Source organism: Cydia strobilella, chromosome 12, assembly GCF_947568885.1.
Source record: "Cydia strobilella chromosome 12, ilCydStro3.1, whole genome shotgun sequence".
Taxonomy (NCBI): domain Eukaryota; kingdom Metazoa; phylum Arthropoda; class Insecta; order Lepidoptera; family Tortricidae; genus Cydia; species Cydia strobilella.
Window position 1 is genome coordinate 993,042 of NC_086052.1, and position 18,164 is coordinate 1,011,205.

General features: G+C 37.1%; 2 protein-coding genes across 5 annotated transcripts in view; both read right to left on the reverse strand.

The window, feature by feature from the left end:
* The window catches only part of LOC134745942 (UDP-xylose and UDP-N-acetylglucosamine transporter), a 486,381-nt gene that overhangs the window by 53,387 nt on the left and 414,830 nt on the right, over window positions 1-18,164 (reverse strand). The gene's annotated exons all lie outside the window — the stretch shown is intronic.
* Window positions 1-18,164, reverse strand: part of LOC134745921 (RING finger protein nhl-1) — an 83,921-nt gene that overhangs the window by 13,415 nt on the left and 52,342 nt on the right. For 2 of the 4 annotated variants that reach the window (XM_063680036.1, XM_063680033.1), the window contains exons 1-3: window positions 12,250-12,407; window positions 1,903-2,060; window positions 69-1,490 (exon numbers count right to left, since the gene is read on the reverse strand). In XM_063680036.1, coding sequence (XP_063536106.1) covers window positions 69-1,490; window positions 1,903-2,037 — 1,557 coding nt within the window. In that variant the 5' untranslated portion in view covers window positions 2,038-2,060; window positions 12,250-12,407. Of the gene's footprint in view, window positions 1-68; window positions 1,491-1,902; window positions 2,061-12,249; window positions 12,448-18,164 lie in introns of those variants that run through there. The other 2 variants (XM_063680034.1, XM_063680035.1) reach the window with 2 other exon arrangements.

Here is an 18,164-nt window from a genome sequence, read left to right on the forward strand (position 1 = left end):
ATATCGATGATCTGCTAAATTGTCTACGTCGCGTCGCTCGTTCAATCCGTGTCTTCTTCCCAACTCACCTCCCGGGCTGGTGTGGGTGGTTTACGAGCGATCGAGGTGCGTTCCTCCTGCGCTGGCGCTCGGTCAGGTTCTTGGGAAGACGCCGCGCCCTTATTCTGCCTCTTAAGCCGGGAGATCTCGTCATCTTCACTCTGCTGCCGCTGCGCTGGGGGCGCCCGCCGCTGAGGCTGAGGGGCTGGTTGCACTGGTTTCGGAGGTGGGGGTGGCTCCTTTTTTTCCTTTTTTTTACCACTGTCCACGTCCATTATCCTTTGCATGACACGGGGACAGTCACTAAGTCTGAATATCCCACTTAGAGGGCCTCTTGTAGCATCTTCAGTGTCTGCTACCTTTTCTTTTTCTTTCTCTTTTTGCTCTGCCTTAACGGTACGACTAGGTTGTTCCGTGTCAGAATCATTGTCTTGGTGACTCCTGACAAATCTTGAACGGAATCTTCTGGAAGGCCTATGTTCGGATTCATAGCCACTGTAATCATCCGTGGTTCCATAGGGGTCCCTTACTTTCTCGGGTGGTGGAGGTCGCCGTTCTCCAAATTTACGTCCACCTAAAACTGGTTCGTCATTCTCAGTATAGCCTTTAGATTCCTCTTGTTGGCGGAACTGCGTTGCAAGACGATGGTCACTCTTGGACCGGGTAAGTCCTTGGTTTTGTTGCAATGCTCCTGAATAAGCGTTAGGCTGATTAATATTTAGTTCACCATAGCTTGCAACGTGTACGACTAGTTGGTTTGGATCGTGTGTCATAACAAACCTGATCCTACGGTTGTAATCTCCAGCCTCATAATCGAAGTTTCTTAAGAACTCTACCGTCTTCAGGAAAATTTCTTTGGTATCAACTAATTCAGTGTCCTCCCATTCGACATCGTCGTTCATGTACTTGTCTGCGAGATCACAATTACTTTGAATATTACTTAACTCCAGTTCGAGGTTATCTTTCAGATGTGTGAGGTTTCTTAGTTCAGTAGCTAGATAACGATCAACTTCAGTCCTTAAGAAATCAGTTCTATCTTTAAGAGCTTTGGCTAGTCTTTTGTGGATTTCATCAACCTCTCCTGCCACTGCAGCGCAGTTTGTTTGCAAGTTTGTAGTGTTACGCTCGACGATTGAAAGAATATCTTGAAGCCTGTTGACTCCACGACGTATCTGATTGTTGATCCTAGCGATTTCTCTGCGTAGAACTTCCATATGCGCTGATTTGCAGTCTTCGCAAACTTTCTTGTCGCAATGAGCACAAGGCGCGCAATACGCCTTTTCTGAGCAAACATTGCACCTTTCCATCACCTGCCCGGCTGTGGGGTCAGGCAGCTCTCCTGCTATATTAGCGTGTAGCTCTAGAAACCGCTGCAAGGTGACATTGGTCGGGAAACCTTGTACACCTTGGTACGGAATACGATGCTCTGCACGGCATTCTGGACATTTGACCTGGAAAGATAAAAAGAATCATGGAATTCAATCAGCTCAATTTAGATAAAAGTTAAGTTTGAAGAGCTCTTCAATCTGGGAGGAAAAAATACGAAATCCCAACTTGGGACAAAAAAATATTTTTTGTTTAGTTACAAAAATTATATGCGTTTTCGCAACTCAGAGGAAATCATTTTATGGTGAAATTGCTCTTATATTGGGAACAGGGAACTTTATCCATTCATAAAATTTTATCGAAATCTGACGAAAAAAGAAAAACAACAAAATAATAATCGCAACCACCATTGCAAATGGTCTTTTGTGATTATTTTTGTGATTGTGGTTGACTGGTAGAGAATGCCTCATGACATTAAGTCCGCCGTTTGTACTGTAAGTTATACTTTTGTGCAATAAAGGTTAAATAAATAATTACCTGTCGCCTGACATAGTCGACAAGGCCGTCCATACACGGTTCCATGCAAAAGCTGTGCTGGCATGGCAGCAGCTTCGGATTCCTGTACCGGTCTAGGCAGACGCAGCACGTCAGAAGTGACTCGAACTGCTCCATATTTTCTTTGCTGCTTTACGTATCTGTAGGAAAAAACGTTTAAATTTCACACTTGGTACATTAAGGAATAGGGGAATATTTTGCAGGTGCATCCATACTGCCGTTAACTTTTGTGAAACAACTGTGGAGCAACACTGTGCAATTACTAAGTAGTAACTTACCTTTTACCGGGTTGCAGTTTCGCTCAACAAAAGTTAACTGCGGTGTTGATGCTCCTTAAGGGAGGTTAAAATTAAAAGGAGAAAATCATTATCAGATTATTTACAATTACTTTTAATAGAAAATAACAATGGGAAATAAATAGATGCGATGCTGTGTTAATCAAAAATGAAATCAATTAATGTATATTTTGACTATTCTAAATATAAAATAATCATCTTCCTCGCGTTGTTCCGGCTAATTTTGTCACAGTTCATGGGAGCCTGGGGTCCTCTTGGCAACTAATCACAGGAATTAGCATGGGCACTAGTTTTTACGAAAGCGACTGCCATCTGACCTTCCAACCCAGAGAGTAAAGTAGGCTTTATTGGGATTAGTCCGGTTTCCTCACGACCAGGTTGATGTGGGATTTTGGTGTTTTTCTTAATATAAAATATTCAACCAAAAATTTTGTATCCTTGTAACCTTTTTGTACATTTTGCTACATTTTTTACCCTCTTTTCACTCTCTCCTCTCATCTACTCAAAGGTTAACAGGAAGAAATCCTTCAAAGGGATAAGTTCGCCTTTGTACATCTGATTATTTGTACCATGTAATTTTTAATATGTATTTTTGTACAATAAAGAGTTTACTACTACTACTTATCACTACTACTCACTAGTAGTATAGTGATAAACTTCTGATTGAATAAGTATTATTAGTACTTGTATTCAAATTAGAAATTATTCAGCCTTAAAATTTGATGTTGAATTATGTTAATTGAAGGCTCAAATTAAACCATGTAGCACAAATCTGATCAGATCAACTTCTATGAATAATGCTTTCGGTTCGAACAAGAGAAACTTTCTCTATAGACATTTTTAGTTTAGAAGACAATTTCCATAGATTTAAAGTATTCACGCGGCAGCTACATTTGGAAATCGCTATTCCGCGAAGATCCGTTGAAATTATAAATAGAATCTACGACTGGCGTCCCACACGATTTAACAAGTGGAAAGAAATGACTCTGAGGAAAGGAAAGTACAAACGAATTTGGCCTTTGCGTGTTTGATTTTAAAGTTTTTTTTTGCATTTATAAGAATGTTATTTTAGTCATAGTGACAGTTTGGAGATGAGGTAATTATTTTTTGTCTCATGTGACGATAGACGAGACTTACTATTTTGTTTTTGAGTCACTGAGTTTTGTAAAATTAGTCAACGTGTCATAAAAGTTTTAGACTTCCTTGACAGAAGAGGCGGCCAAAAGTTTTTTAGTTAAATCTGACTAATGCAGTTAGTCAGCTTTAAAAATATGTCAGTAATACGCACATAATTCAAATGACAATATCTAAGGCTAAAAACAAATATGTAGAAAACGGTGTAGTTCATTTGATACTTGAAAAACAGAACCTACATTTGTGGTAGTTTAAATTTAGTTTGCGGTATATGCGTTCTTAGTCTTAAAATCTGTCTGGTCGAAGTCTTAATTACTAAAGAGAACACTATATTGTTCACTTAACACTAAGTCATCAGTAACTTAACCATTAAAAACTACTTTGATTAACTTCATCTATTTCTTTGATGCTATCAAACCTTTCTGCTTCAGTGACGTTTGCTTTATTTTTAAACATTATTTGCCGTCGCGCCGCGTCAGAGCTCGCGTCATTTTCTATTCCCGTCAGATTTGATTTCGATTTCATTATCTTGTGATGATAATCAATCTATTTGTGATCATGCGTAATAATAAACTGTGCATGGTGTGGTAATGCAATTATTGAATATCGAAAACACATTTAGAGTATGATTATGTTTCAACAGACATGAGCCGTGGCAAACTGCCGGGACAACGCGAGGAAGATGAATATGAACTACCATGATAAAACGATAGTTGATTTGAATTCAAATTAGGTACATTTAATTAAGTTTTAATTTATACCTAAAATTATTTAAATATATTGTAGGTAAATGTGAAAAAAAACTTAATGTGGCCCATACCCCTCAGAGCTGAAAATTTCTGGATGTTTTTGTTAATAATTAGACGCGATATAATTTTGTTTTCAATAAAATGATTAAATATTTTGATAAGAGTTGTTTTAGACTTCAGTTTGAATTTTATTTTGTTTACTTTCCGCTTTTACATTATCCCGCTGTACCGATTTAATTTTCTTATTCAAAATTTTCGTTAATTTAGTAGATGCCCCTGAACTTTTGCAAAATATAGATTTACCCGTACCCCGCAGAACAGAACGTAGTTGTCGCAATAAAATGTTATTTAGCATCAAAAGCAGCAGAACTAAACATGCGCAGCACTCATACATTAAACGCACATGTAGATTGTACAATGAAAAGTGCCAAAACGTGGACATATTTAGCAGCTCATTGAGATTGTTTAAGAAATTAGCTTATTCTTCTTTGAAATAAAAATACCCGATTGTAAATTTAAGATTTCATCATATATCTCGTCACACATGTGGTGCGGCATGAAATGGTAGAAATTAAATAAAATTAAACAAAAAAAAATTAAAAGAAAAATCTCCGTACTAAATTGTTGCCATCTTCTTCTTATTAATTTTCTGCAATTTCTTGTCGGACTATATGTACAATATGCATGTATTGCATGTCATTTGTACTTAGTAATAAGTTTTTATTAATAGTCGTTTACATATAAGAAACTATAGGTCTATTGCTAGAAAAATGTTACTTTAAATACTCATCTGTTTTATAAGACTGTTTGTTTCTTAAGAAATAATAAAAAAAAATATATTTTTTTTACATTATATAACCGTTTCGTAGAGAAATATTTTTTTATAGATTATGTGTAAACAAACAAGACTGACTACTACTTCGAAAGGGGATTCCTAACTTTATGAGTCAAAAACAGAATATGCTTCATAATATCAAAGATAGATATAACCGTAATAGATGGATACAGTCTAAGGAAAAAACGTGCCTCGAAAATCACGAAAATTTGATTCTCGATCAGATGGCGCCACTAGTTTTGGCCTACTCTCGTATAGAGGGCGTTGACGGTTTCGTTTGTTATTTATAATTTTAACGCATATCAGTGAAAGAACATGGGTCAAAATCATATAAAAATAATTAATGCAAATAAAAAAATCATTTATCCATATTTAAATACATTTTAACGTATTTTTATAAATCATCATTTTTAGTTTTAAAGTATGTCGATAGATGGCAGTGAATTTACTGGGGTTACAAAATTTACTATGACAGTACCGCTCTAGTATAAGTTACTCTATGATAATATGTTATAATCAAGGCACTTCCGTAAGCTTAAACTGTATGTTTCAATAATAGTAGTCACGTTGGCCAATCAACGTGACGCATGTTTATATTAGAACACCCACCCCACCACATAACCAAATAAACAACCGTTTCATCATCATTGCCTTGTTGCTAAAATTGAGGATATCTAGAAATAGTGAAACCTTGAGAAAGTTAAACACTTTCATTTGGCCCAGAGAGGCCCGGCAGACTGTTGTCTGGCGAAAAATATTCGCTACTAAAAAGATGCGCTATTTTTAGGGTTCCGTACCCAAAGGGTAGAAAAATGGGACCCTATTACTACTCCGCTGTCCGTCTGTCCGTCTGTCTGTCTGTCTGTCATCAGGCTGTATCTCGTGATTTGTTTGTGATTTGTGAAACAGTTGAAATTTTCACAGATGATGTATTTCTGTTGCCGCTATAACAACAAATACTAAAAAGTACGGAACCCTCGGTGCGCGAGTCCGACTCGCACTTGGCCGGTTTTGCCCTTGTCTAAATTTCGATAGCGTGAAATGACGCACGCGTTTGCGTTAAGTGTCACATTGTATGAGATTTTGAGTTTCCAAAACGTCCCGCTTGGTGCGCTTTTCAAAATCCCATACAAAAATAAACATAACGTAAACGCACATCACACTATCTAATGAAATTTACATTAGGTTCTAGATTATAAGAGAACAGTACTTAAGAGTATCTTGAGGCAATGAACATTTGAGTTTTAAACAAAACAAACATTTTCTTTAAGTCTGATAAAGACGGGTCTGTATAAGAACATTATTGCGGAAGCCTTTCAAAAACTTGCGTGAAAGAGAGTTTTCGTTTTTGTTTATTTTAATGTTATTGAAAAACTTATATACATTAATAATAACAAGGAAACGAAGTGTTTCTGTAACGTTAACAATCAAAGTTTCAAAATAAAGGTAGCGATTTTATAAAGGCAGGCAATAGGCGCCCTTATCTCTAATGAGCAAACATTATCCACGAAAACAGGATAAAAAGTATTAAGAACAGAACGGTTTTTACACGACGTACAACCGCCGCGGACACTCGTGCCTGAGGAAGGATTCCCAAAGAATCCGAAACATGTCGCCAGAAGCGACTAAAAATAATAGTGAGTAAAAACCGTTCTGATCTAAATATTTTGAAATATGTCTCACGATAGTTTAAGTTCGAGGATAAAAAGTAACGGATACGACTACGCGTCAAAAGTATCTATTTTCTAATATCTTAACAAAATTATACATGTCTCTATAATGTAGAATAATTAGACAGTGATAGATACTTTAGAATGCGAAATGTAGCGATACATTTATATTTGGAAAATAATTCCAGGATGCCAGATAATTTTGGAGCATTGTTTCATACTAATTTTGATGCTGACTATAGTCACAATTACCTGACCAATTATATTTCTTATTGCAAAGAGATAAGGTCTATCAATAGTTATGTGTGTTTCGGTTGGTTAGAATTACCTTGACCCATATTGAAGTCTTAAAATTTTCGCGTTACATTTCAACTTCCGAAATTTTATTGAGGCCACCGGAATACGCAAGGTCGGAAGGAAATACAGTAAATAATTTGGAATCTCGATTATACACGAGTAAACAGTTAAAAGAAGTAGGGGCACTAGCATATTATTGTAATTTCCTGTTTACGAGCGAGGCTAATTCTGATATAAAAATTTGTTTTGGTTTTGATTTTGTTTAAATATAACTTTGACTAACGTCTTGGTGATTACAGCGCATCACAACACAAGTACGTCTTTCACTTTCACATGCATAATGCGTGAACGATCTTCATGGTCGTATCAGAACAAGATCAAAATCGTAACAAATGCCAGCGCGAGCTACGCGCTACGAGCGTAGCCGATAGCAAAAGAAAAGGTAGGTATGTAGCGAAAGCGCCTACGACAAGGTCGCTGGCAGAGAACGTGTTAAACCCGATTAGTGAGTATGCATGCGAAATGGGTTTGTCATGAAGTCATAGTTTTATCTTAGGTGTTCCATAAACCTTGCAACAAATCATAAGTGATTTTACAGATGCAAAAAATCCAATTGAACAAAATGTCACAATGTTGATACATTTTTGATAAATCGCATGCGATTTGTTGCAAGGTGAGCGAAGCTTTTTAGCGACTATCAACCTGCGCTTGTAAATTAACTTTTATCGGTCATCTGCATAATGCGTTTCATGTTTTCGTTTCATGGTCGAGGAATGGCTTGCGTGATGAAAATGGAAATAGGTATGTTTCAATTCTTTTTAATTGGATTTGGATGTTAGGGTAATAAGTTTACTAATTGGCTTTGATTCACACGTTTTTCTACTCTTATTGTTTACATCTGATTAGCAAAACAAAATATTTTGTAAATCACGCACCGTTCGTAACCGTTGATGGTCAGACTTGTGTCTGAATTTTTTAATCGCGCGATAATAAGTGATGTTTATTTTACGTGGATAACTTTTGCTTGTCAACAAAAAATGTATAATTCCTGGAGTCTGGAAGCAATTTGCCACGGTACAAATGTGTTGTCCAAATGATATCACAGTTATAAACGATTTTGGCACCCGTTCTTGTATTTTTCTTCCTTGTTTCGTATTTGGCGTTCGTACGGACAAAGGAAGTGAGTATTACGCACTCAATGTGCTTTGTGTTGATTTGATTTGGGGTTTGTTTTGTTATACGTGCTAGCTTTGTTGAGTATTGTCGCTTTTAAGAATGTTTTATGTGTCAATATAAAAATGGAGAATAACAGAATGACAAAGTGAAAACATCTTGTGTTGCTTTAGTACTATTTATCCTTATTTCTTTCTTTCTATCTTGGATTTCAAGGACCTACAAAGCACGGTCTTTTGATAGGCTTGCGTGGGAATATAAATCTAACACATAGATGCTCCTTGGAGAGCTTTAATATCACGTAGAAAGCCTGCAGGAACCCGTTCTCAGGCGCAACAATAGACACCCATGAACCGGTCGCAGCTGGCATTGGGACTATTATAGAAAAAGTGAAAAGTATACCGGTCTATGGAATGAAGTTTGGGTGGATTATGAGACTGGGTTATTGTAAAGACGTCCAGGTATCTTAATAATGTTTTTATTAGTTATCGAGGCAGGCGGTGACTTGCCGCCCCCTAGATGGGCCCCTGAAACTGCCGTCGTGAAGGAATATTATTTATTTTATTTTTAGCATTTGTTTTGACTATTTTGAATATAAATGTAAAGAATATTCTAGTATATGAAGCAATTAAGCTTTAAAAATTTAATCTTGATTGGATGTTGATTATGACAGGTATTTATTCTTTGTAGGTATAGTTTACTTCGTGTACTGAAACACGAATAGTGTCAAAGCTTTTTGAATGATTCACGGTTAGTTTACGGTTACGGTCACGGTTAGGAAACGAAATATCTGGAGCTCACAAATAATACAAAAGGTAATCACGGTCTATATCCCGGTCAATATAAATCTAATGTCAAAGCTGTATAAATGTAAGAGTTTTACAGTTTAACTGTCACTGCAAAAAGGAAAAACATTTGGAAATTGAAGCTACTCTCATTATTGTTAAGATGAACACTGTTATCGGTGTGGTGTGACAAAGTGGGTCAAAAACGTTCGCAAAAACCGGCATTTTTCTGTAGTAATTACACAAGAATTCGATTTGTATACATGTTTCAACGGCGCGATTCGGGAAATGAATTAGAGATTCACTAGATATGAAATAGTAAAGATATGTGGCATTCCACGGCAAAAGATACATTGTAGCGGTTGTCGCTTACGTAGCATAGCGTCGCAAATTATTGCGGCGCTATGCGACGTAAGCGCCATCGAATATTAATTGGAGCGGCGTTAATAAAAGCGTAAGCGCCAACCGCCATAAGGTACCTTTACCCGTGGGACGTCACATATATTTACTATTTCATATCTGAATCTATAATTCATTTTCCGAATCGCGCCGTAAGATGTTTATCATACAAATTTTAAGAAGTAGAAGATTTTAAGATGCACACAAAGATAAAGTAAGAAAATTGGGCTTAAAAGTCCGTTTATTTTATGACGTCCACAGGAAAGCCGCATAACACTAACACACAAAAATAGTTTTTGACCCAGATTGCTTACCTACTTAACCCTTTACTGCAAGCGCAGCCTTATATGGTTGTTATGTTTTTAGTTATTAAAGTTTACTTTTAACCAAATACTTATTTTATTGTTGACATGAAGTAAGGGGTTAACTTTCCAATCTGAGCGTACTGTTTACAAATGTAATGTATTATAAGGGTTATGTATTGTACTGTATTTGACCCTTTATTTTATTACGACCACCATGGTATGTGCTAAAGCTCCATGCCTTCTGTGATCATGATTATTTGTGACGTTTTTAACCAAAAGGTACCACATTGTCGCTTGTCGATAAGGTTGATTTCTAATAGAAGCTATATGGAAATAGCGCCTTACTGACAAGCGACAATAAGTACCCTTTTGGTTGAAAATGGCACATTTTTTTTGTTAAAATGCTCATAAGCCAAAATTTTGGCTTTTTATGAGGGCCGCCGTTGCCAAGCCGCGCTAAGTATATTTTCTTTTGTCAGTGTTATTAGCCGTAGCAGGAAGTTATGATATCTATTAGTATTAGTTTAATACAGTTTTATTCGGAAAGTGACGTTTTTGATGTACAATTATATATTTCAATGATAGGTCATCAATTGAACTTTAAATAGCTATCAACATCGTATGACCAATTGACCATAGGATCAGAGGTTGTTTGGAACACCATTTGTTTTCAAAATTAATGGGGTTGGCCGGTCGAAATATTTAGCAGATGGCGCCAGCATAGCTTGCCTTGTCAATCCCTAGAATTGTCAAATTTTTGTTTTTTTTAATGCTCTGGATGCCAGCCGTTTAAGCCAAATCTAATAGAAAAAGGGGCATGCTATGATGGCGCCATCTCTGCAAACCATTGACAGTTGCCAACCCCATTGAATCTTAGTTGACATTATCTGTAAATGACTTGTAATGCAACAGCAAAAATTCCTACATTGATGTAGCTCACCAGATGGTGCAGTGCTGCTTTATTTTTTAGAAAGATTTTAAACTTAAAATAATTAATTTGACCGTTATTGAAGCGATGAATAATATTATTAAATATATTAATAACGGGTCACACGTGTTTTAAGTCGAAAACGCTCGACATGTTTCGTACCGAGGAGCGTCATCAGGAGCTTGCGTCGACGGTGACGGACCGGCGCAGACTGCGGGCCGCAGCCCTCCGCGCCCGATGACTCGGCGCGGGCGCCGGTGGCGGCAGGGGGGGCGAGTAACTACCCTCGTTTACGACATTATTGTCAAATGATGGGTTGCACACAACACTCACTACGTCATTCGCTAATGGTTCGTCCACACTGTCCACCGACGTAGTACCCAAAACAGTTTTCCAGCTCGGAGGCACTGACCAACCACAATCACGGTTAAAATTCGGATGACGACCAATTTCGGAGGGCTGCGGCCCGCAGTCTGCGCCGGTCCGTCACCGTCGACGCAAGCTCCTGATGACGCTCCTCGGTACGGAGTGAAACATGTCGAGCGTTTTCGACTTAAAACACGTGAGTGACGCGTTATTAATATATTTAATATGTCTATGTCTCACGGAAGTTTTGTTGATGAATAATATTATTAAAAGCTATGATCTGCTGCTGCTGGCTTGAATTTTACAACCTACCTTTCGGTAGAACCGACGTTATGTACCTATTTGTATTAATGTATACATTCGCACTCCGACATTTTGAATGATGAAATAGTTATTTAACGTAAAACCACCTAACCGAACTATAGTTTTTAGACTATTATATAATCTAAAAAGCTCCGAACTAAGGTCTAAAACTTACTCGATACCTTCGTTCATGTGTACCTACATATTATTTCAATGTTGCAATTCTGAGGCGACATATTTTCATAATATTATAGGAATAAATAACTCAAGAAACACCAAAAAGCGTATAAGTTTTAATTTTTGTACAAATTTTTTTTTTTTGTTTTTTTTTTTTAAGAAGATTGAACTATAGTTTGGAGCACTGGCTATTGCTCGTATAGTTCGGTGGTGTTACGGTACCAGCTGTCTATGCATACATAACATAATTGACGTCCACGTGTTGTTTCAGCAAGATTAAATTAGCTTGAAAGCGCTTCATGATTAGTTCCCAAATAGCTCTGCTGTATCTCATTCATCCGCTTCGTGATGAAAGAAAGAGTCCAACACAAATATTTGCGCAATACCCCAAAATTGAATTGACTAGCATTGATAAAAAGTGGCAATGCATTATAAATTCAAAAGCTAATGCAAGAAAGGAAAATTAATTGCTAAACTTAATATTGTCTTCGGTTACCGCGATAGTTACTCATGAAATAAAACTATGAAAAACGGATTATATCGCGTATATTGAATTTATAATACATCCCGACGTTTCGAACTCTTTACAGCGCTCGTAGTCAACGGGTGACTCCTCCGGGATGTATTATAAATTCAATATACGCGATATAATCCGTTTTTCATAGTTTTATTCCATGCTAAACTTAAGTTAGTATTTACAATGGGTAGATATTAAGTAACCGTCTTAAATACAAACCAAAAAACTTTGGAAATTGCCACCCAGAAAGAATTATTATCAATATTATCATAATGCATTTGGGTTTGCCTTTAAACTTTTTAATTGTGGGATAAAAACATTGCACTAGGTCAAAGGCTTTCAAAAGATCGAAGAAAAATATAAGATCTAAAAGCTTTGACCTAAGCGGTACTTACACACAAAAACACGGTATCCCAGTTAGTTAGGTAAACACTAGAATTTACTTGTCATGATGAGGATGATGAACACTTTCGACTAGGTATATCACAGGCGGTCCTCACAGCTCGCGAAGCGGCACTGAGGATACACGATACTGTGCGCAGGAGTTTATTTCGGGACGTCCGCGCGTGTGCCGTTCGGGATATTTTCACCGTGATATTTTACTTTTGGACCGGGAAAGGTCATTGGACAGTTGGGGGTTTTTGTCAAAACACGAACTGACAATGCCGGTAGATTTTTGTATACTTACGATTTTGCAAGTAACCAAGGATTCGTAAAAAAATAACCCGCGGAATATAACGACGGAAGTGATTGGCAGGAACTCGGAATATTTTCAATATTTTCATCGCCACGTTTCACTAGATTCGGTTTTTTTGTGAAAACACGTTTGATAATAATGTTTTGATTTTTGTTCGTACATATTTACAGGTATAGGTTTTTAAGACCATTGCTGCCGTGCATAAAATAAATATTTAAGTAGGGCTCCCATACAACAGACGTGATTTTTTTGCCGGTTTTTGCGTAATGGTACGGAACCCTTCGTGCGCGAGTCTGACTCGCACTTGGCCGGTTTTTTTCTCTTTCGTCTCTTATTTTTTACTTTGATCACAGTCTTTTTCATAATAAAGTTTTTTTCTCAGCGTCGCGTTTGGTTTATAAATTAAACAAGGTATTGAACGTTATAATTGCTAAGCAATGCAGCAAATGAGAGCAATATTATTAAGACTTCTCTGTCCGTCTGTCCGTTTGTCTGTCTCTCTGTCACCAGGCTGTATCTCATGAACTGTGATAGCTAGAGAGTTGATATTTTCACAGATGATGTATTTCTGTTGCCGCTATAACAACAAATACTAAAGAGTACGGAGCCCTCGGTAAGCGAGTCCGACTCGCACTTGTCCGGTGTTTTAAAAGTGACGTTTGGATGTCAACTGCAGCTGCAATACTGTTGCTACGTCGTTTTTACCGCCGATGTATCAATGTCCTTGATAAAATAAGTTACGTTCGCCGCTTACTTTCACGATTAGAACGCTCAATACGTCACTTAATTTATCAAGGAAATTGACAGTGACAGCGCCCTTATCTAGGCCGCAGCAGTAATGTCGCAACAGTACTGTAGCTGAAGTTGCTATCCGATTGCCACTTTTTACTGTCACTTTGTACTTCATGTTGTTTAAAATGTGTCACAAAACAGTTTCCAGTTTAGCTAGCTTACTAGCTTTCCCTAAAGGTAACACGTAAACATAATTAATCCCTTTCATCTCTGACTAATAATAATCTAGCTCGTAAACGGTCCATAAATAGCGCATGATACCACAAAGTACGCATTACCGACTGTTCCGGCACCGCCAATGTCGCGGCCAGAAAGTTAAAGATTAATCACAGAAATTTTGGTATTAATTTACTTGTATACGAGTATTGCATTGGGCCAACACAGCGCAGATTAAGGTGACTTTCAGATGTCAACCATAGGAAGGTGAAGGAGGATTTACTGGAGGACTGGAACCTTTTACATTGCTCACTAGGTTATGAATGATTTATATGTATTATTAATTTAAGGTACTAACACTAGCTTTAAGTAAACTTTCCGCACCGCTCCGCACCGATCCGTACCGCTATTGACTCCACAGTTCACATGGCTCTTCACACCGCCAAAGACAGAAGCAGATGGAGAAAGATCGTAGGAGAGAAAGTGATACAAAAGGGAGGTCACGACCCTCAATACTGAGGAATACGACGCAAGGAGGAGGAAGTAAACTTTTGTTAGTAACAACTATGGACAGTATGTTTCCGAAATAAATTATTTGAATTGAATTACTGTTGCGACATTACAGCTGCGGCGTTGATTTTCGCCGCTGCATTACTTTACTAGAATGCTCAATTCGTCACTATTTTTTATTTCATCTTTTAAAATTATGGCTTTAGTCCAGTGGGACTATTTCGCCAGTATCAAGGTCTTAGGAGCTTTAGATATGAATCAAAATTTTTATCATTAGATATTTATTTAGGACATAACTACGATTAAGTTATAATATTTTAATAAAAATAAAGATGTTACAATTTCACGGTCTATTTTCTAATTTCTGCATTAGGAAAATCTCCAAGTATAATCAAAATACAGTTAGACCAGTATAAATTTGCAACGATTTTGATAGCACACGCAGTGCAAGTTATTCATATGTCATAATTTCATAGAATTTTGACGTTCAAAATAACACTTGCACTGCGTGTTCTATCAAAATCATTGCAGACTTATCTTGGTCTAATTTTAACTAAGTCTCATAAATGGGTGAATAATTAAACGACAAGCTGATCATCGTTTTATTATATCTTTCTCGTCAATAGTTCAAACAAATTGTGTTTAATCAAATCTTTAATTCATATCAAATCTTATTTTATTTCAACCCGAGGCCTTTACAAATTATTTCTATATCAATTAAGTTTCAATAGTTTCAATTCAACTCTGATATTTTAATATAATAGCTGACATTATTCCAGACCTAAGTATTTATTTAATCTCCTTCAAATATCTAGCAAACTTGCGAATAAGCGACACAACTGACACAAGTTTCGAAACGCCTGAATGCGATAAAATGTCTTTGCTTTGACTTCAAAAAAGAACAAGCGATCCGACTGGCAAGTTTTGTACTCTACAAATAATAGGTATTAAGATTAAGCCGTCCATAGTAAAAGGTAGTCAGACTCATTAATATCAGTTTCAGTTTAAAAGATTTTTCTCATAGGAATATAATACAATTATATACTTAATCGAGACCGTATATTATCTTGGGTGAGGCTTGAACTCACGGCCTCTGGATCGATACTCCAGCACGCTGCCAACTGAGCAACCAAGACCTCATCCATAGACAGCAATTCTTTCTACTATGTGGGTCTAGGGGACCCTAGTGACACCTACCGTAAGAGCGTTACACTTCTTAAACGGCCAGCGGAGTTCCAAGTCGTATTGGAAATTCACCAGTTACGATGTGTGCTACCCATTCTTAATTAATTTTTCACCTCAGCAGCTCGAACAAGCCTACTTTTGTTACGAGTGACGAAAATGCGAGTTTCCTCACTCCAGGGAGTGAAACAAAGTAGCTTTTTAATTTAGTGTAGGCCATGAACTGCCACTTCATACTGCAAATTCGTTTCTCTCGTCTTCTATTACAAATTCGTTTTTGTTTTTCTGTATTATTCTGTGTAATTCGAAATACATTTTAACATTTAATATGTTCTCACTACTGAGGTGAAAAATTACATGTGCAACACGAGAGCAGTTATTTTACATCTCGTGTTTTAGAGTCCCTCGCTACGCTCAAGATTCTAACTTAGAATCATTCGCTTCGCTAGTGATTCAATTATAGAATCTTTCGCTTTCTCGGGACTCAAAGTCAAACACTCGCAAGAAAAACCAACTTTCCTCTCTTGTTGCACAAATAATTATTTCCACTTTTAATTTTATTCTAAGCTCAATATAATCGTTCGCAGACGTTTCTGCTTGTTAAAAATTAATTTGGTATATTATAACAAATTAATACATGCGTTAAACAAGAACTTTGCCCCTTTGTGAAACAATAGTTATTTGAAAATATTTATCAGTACGGTTTTTACTCACTATTATTTTTTGTCGCTTTTGGCGACATGTTTCGGATTCTTTGGGAATCCATCCTCAGGCACGAGTGTCCGCGGCGGTTGTACGTCGTGCACTGCCCGCGCCGCCCGCCTCGTGCAGTGCACGACGTACAACCGCCGCGGACACTCGTGCCTGAGGATGGATTCCCAAAGAATCCAAAACATGTCGCCGAAAGCGACTAAAAATAAAAATAATAGTGAGTGAAAACCGTACTGATTATTTTGAAATATGTCTCACGATAGTTTAAGTGCAATAGTTATTTGTTTTACAAGGGGACCGAGCAAGCGAAAGATTTAAAAAAAAGTAGTGTCTGCGTGTAATCTTTACGCGCGATTGAAGTAAAACTTCTTTGACGTTTATCGCTATGTTGGCACTTTGACGTGTCCTATTGTGCGTGTTACTACTGAGCGTTACTCTCGTCGGAAAAAAAATCTGAGTTACCCTCGCGCCTAAAGAAGTTTTACTTCAATTTCCAGTGTATCGCACGGCAATACTGGACGCAGGCCAACCCATTTTTCCCTATTTTGTCCGGGCTTAAGCACGCTTCCGCTTGTCGCTGTACATTACATGAAACCCCTGTTCTCTTAAGTATTAACCAAAAAGAGGTCGAAAAGGATAAATTGACGGGTCGTAATTTGTCACAGAGCTGCGCTGTCGTTACTCGGCTGACATTTTTATGCGCTGATATTAATTGTCCTACTTATAATGTTTCTTTTTGAGATCCTATGTCTCTATGTACCTATAATAGCAAACATAAGACAGACATGGTAGTTTTTCATGTAGGTTTTTTCATGTAGTTTGCACTTTTATTGTTTTTTATTTCCGAGAAAAAGGCAACACAAGTAGGTAATGTTCTTTACAGTACTCTGCGCTGTCGTTACTCGGTTGACATTTTTATGCGCTGATATTAATTGTCCTACTTATAATATTTCTTTTTGAGATCCTACGTCTCTATAGCAAACATAAGTGACATGGTAGTTTTCATGTAGGTTGTTTCATGTAGTTTGCACTTTCATTGTTTTTTATTTTCGAGAAAAAGGCAACACAAGTAAGTAATGTTCTTTACAGTACTCTGCGCTGTCGTTACTCGGCTGACATTTTTATGCGCTGATATTAATTGTCCTACTTATAATATTTCTTTTTGAGATCCTATGTCTCGATGTACCTATAGCAAACATATGTGACATGGTAGTTTTTCATGTAGATTGTTTCATGTAGTTTGCACTTTTATTGTTTTTTATTTTCGAGTAAAAGGCAACACAAGTAGGTAATGTTCTTTACAGTACTCTGCGCTGTCGTTACTCGGCTGACATTTTTATGCGTTGATATTAATTGTCCTAGTTATAATGTTTCTTTTTGAGATCCTATGTCTCGATGTACCTATAGCAAACATAAGACAGACATGATAGTTTTTCATGGAGGTTCTTTTGTGTAGTTTGCACTTTTATTGTTTTTTTTTTTTTCGAGAAAATGGCAACACAAGTAGGTAATGTAAAGACAACAAATGATAGTTTATGCGACATAATGAAAGGCATTAAAATAAAATGTTGTTTTTAACAAGCTGAAAGCGAGTTTTAGAAAAATATCACACCTGTGTTTTAAATGCCTAATGCTTTTCCTACGGGTCTCTATTGTTTCCCATATAGTTTTAAGTCATAATGTATTGTTTGTCCACATTTTCGTTAGTCATAATTTGGTTTTTCTCAGAAACGCGTAACTTTTCAGGATTGCCATAAAACAAACCTAACCTAACCTAGGTTCTCTATAGGATAACCTTAGGAATATCCTGAAAAGTTAACGGTTTCAGAATTATAACTAATGATAATATGACAGTCATTACATTATGACTTTCAATAATTGTGTCACACATACCTGTTAGTTAGTTAGTTAGTTAGTTAGTTTTGCTGGGCATTTTCCGCAACTCGACATCCAATGTGCAATGCAATGCAACAATATTTTGCGTGAAACGAGGTAGCGCTACTCTAACCACCCCAGCTCCTCCACGAAGACTAGCGAGGTCTTCAGGTTGCTAGTTGCCTCCTTTAGTGTGCATGGATTCCCTAGGTATTTGCTCCTATATACTTCTACCTGTTTACAGTCTAGGAGAATATGTTTTGTTGTTTCTTCTTCTGCCATGCACGCTCTGCACATGGGGCTGTCCGTACCTGTTATAACCTCTCTATGATATGTTCAGAGGTTCCTGATTCCTGACTTCAACCGCATCGTACGACCGCCATTGCG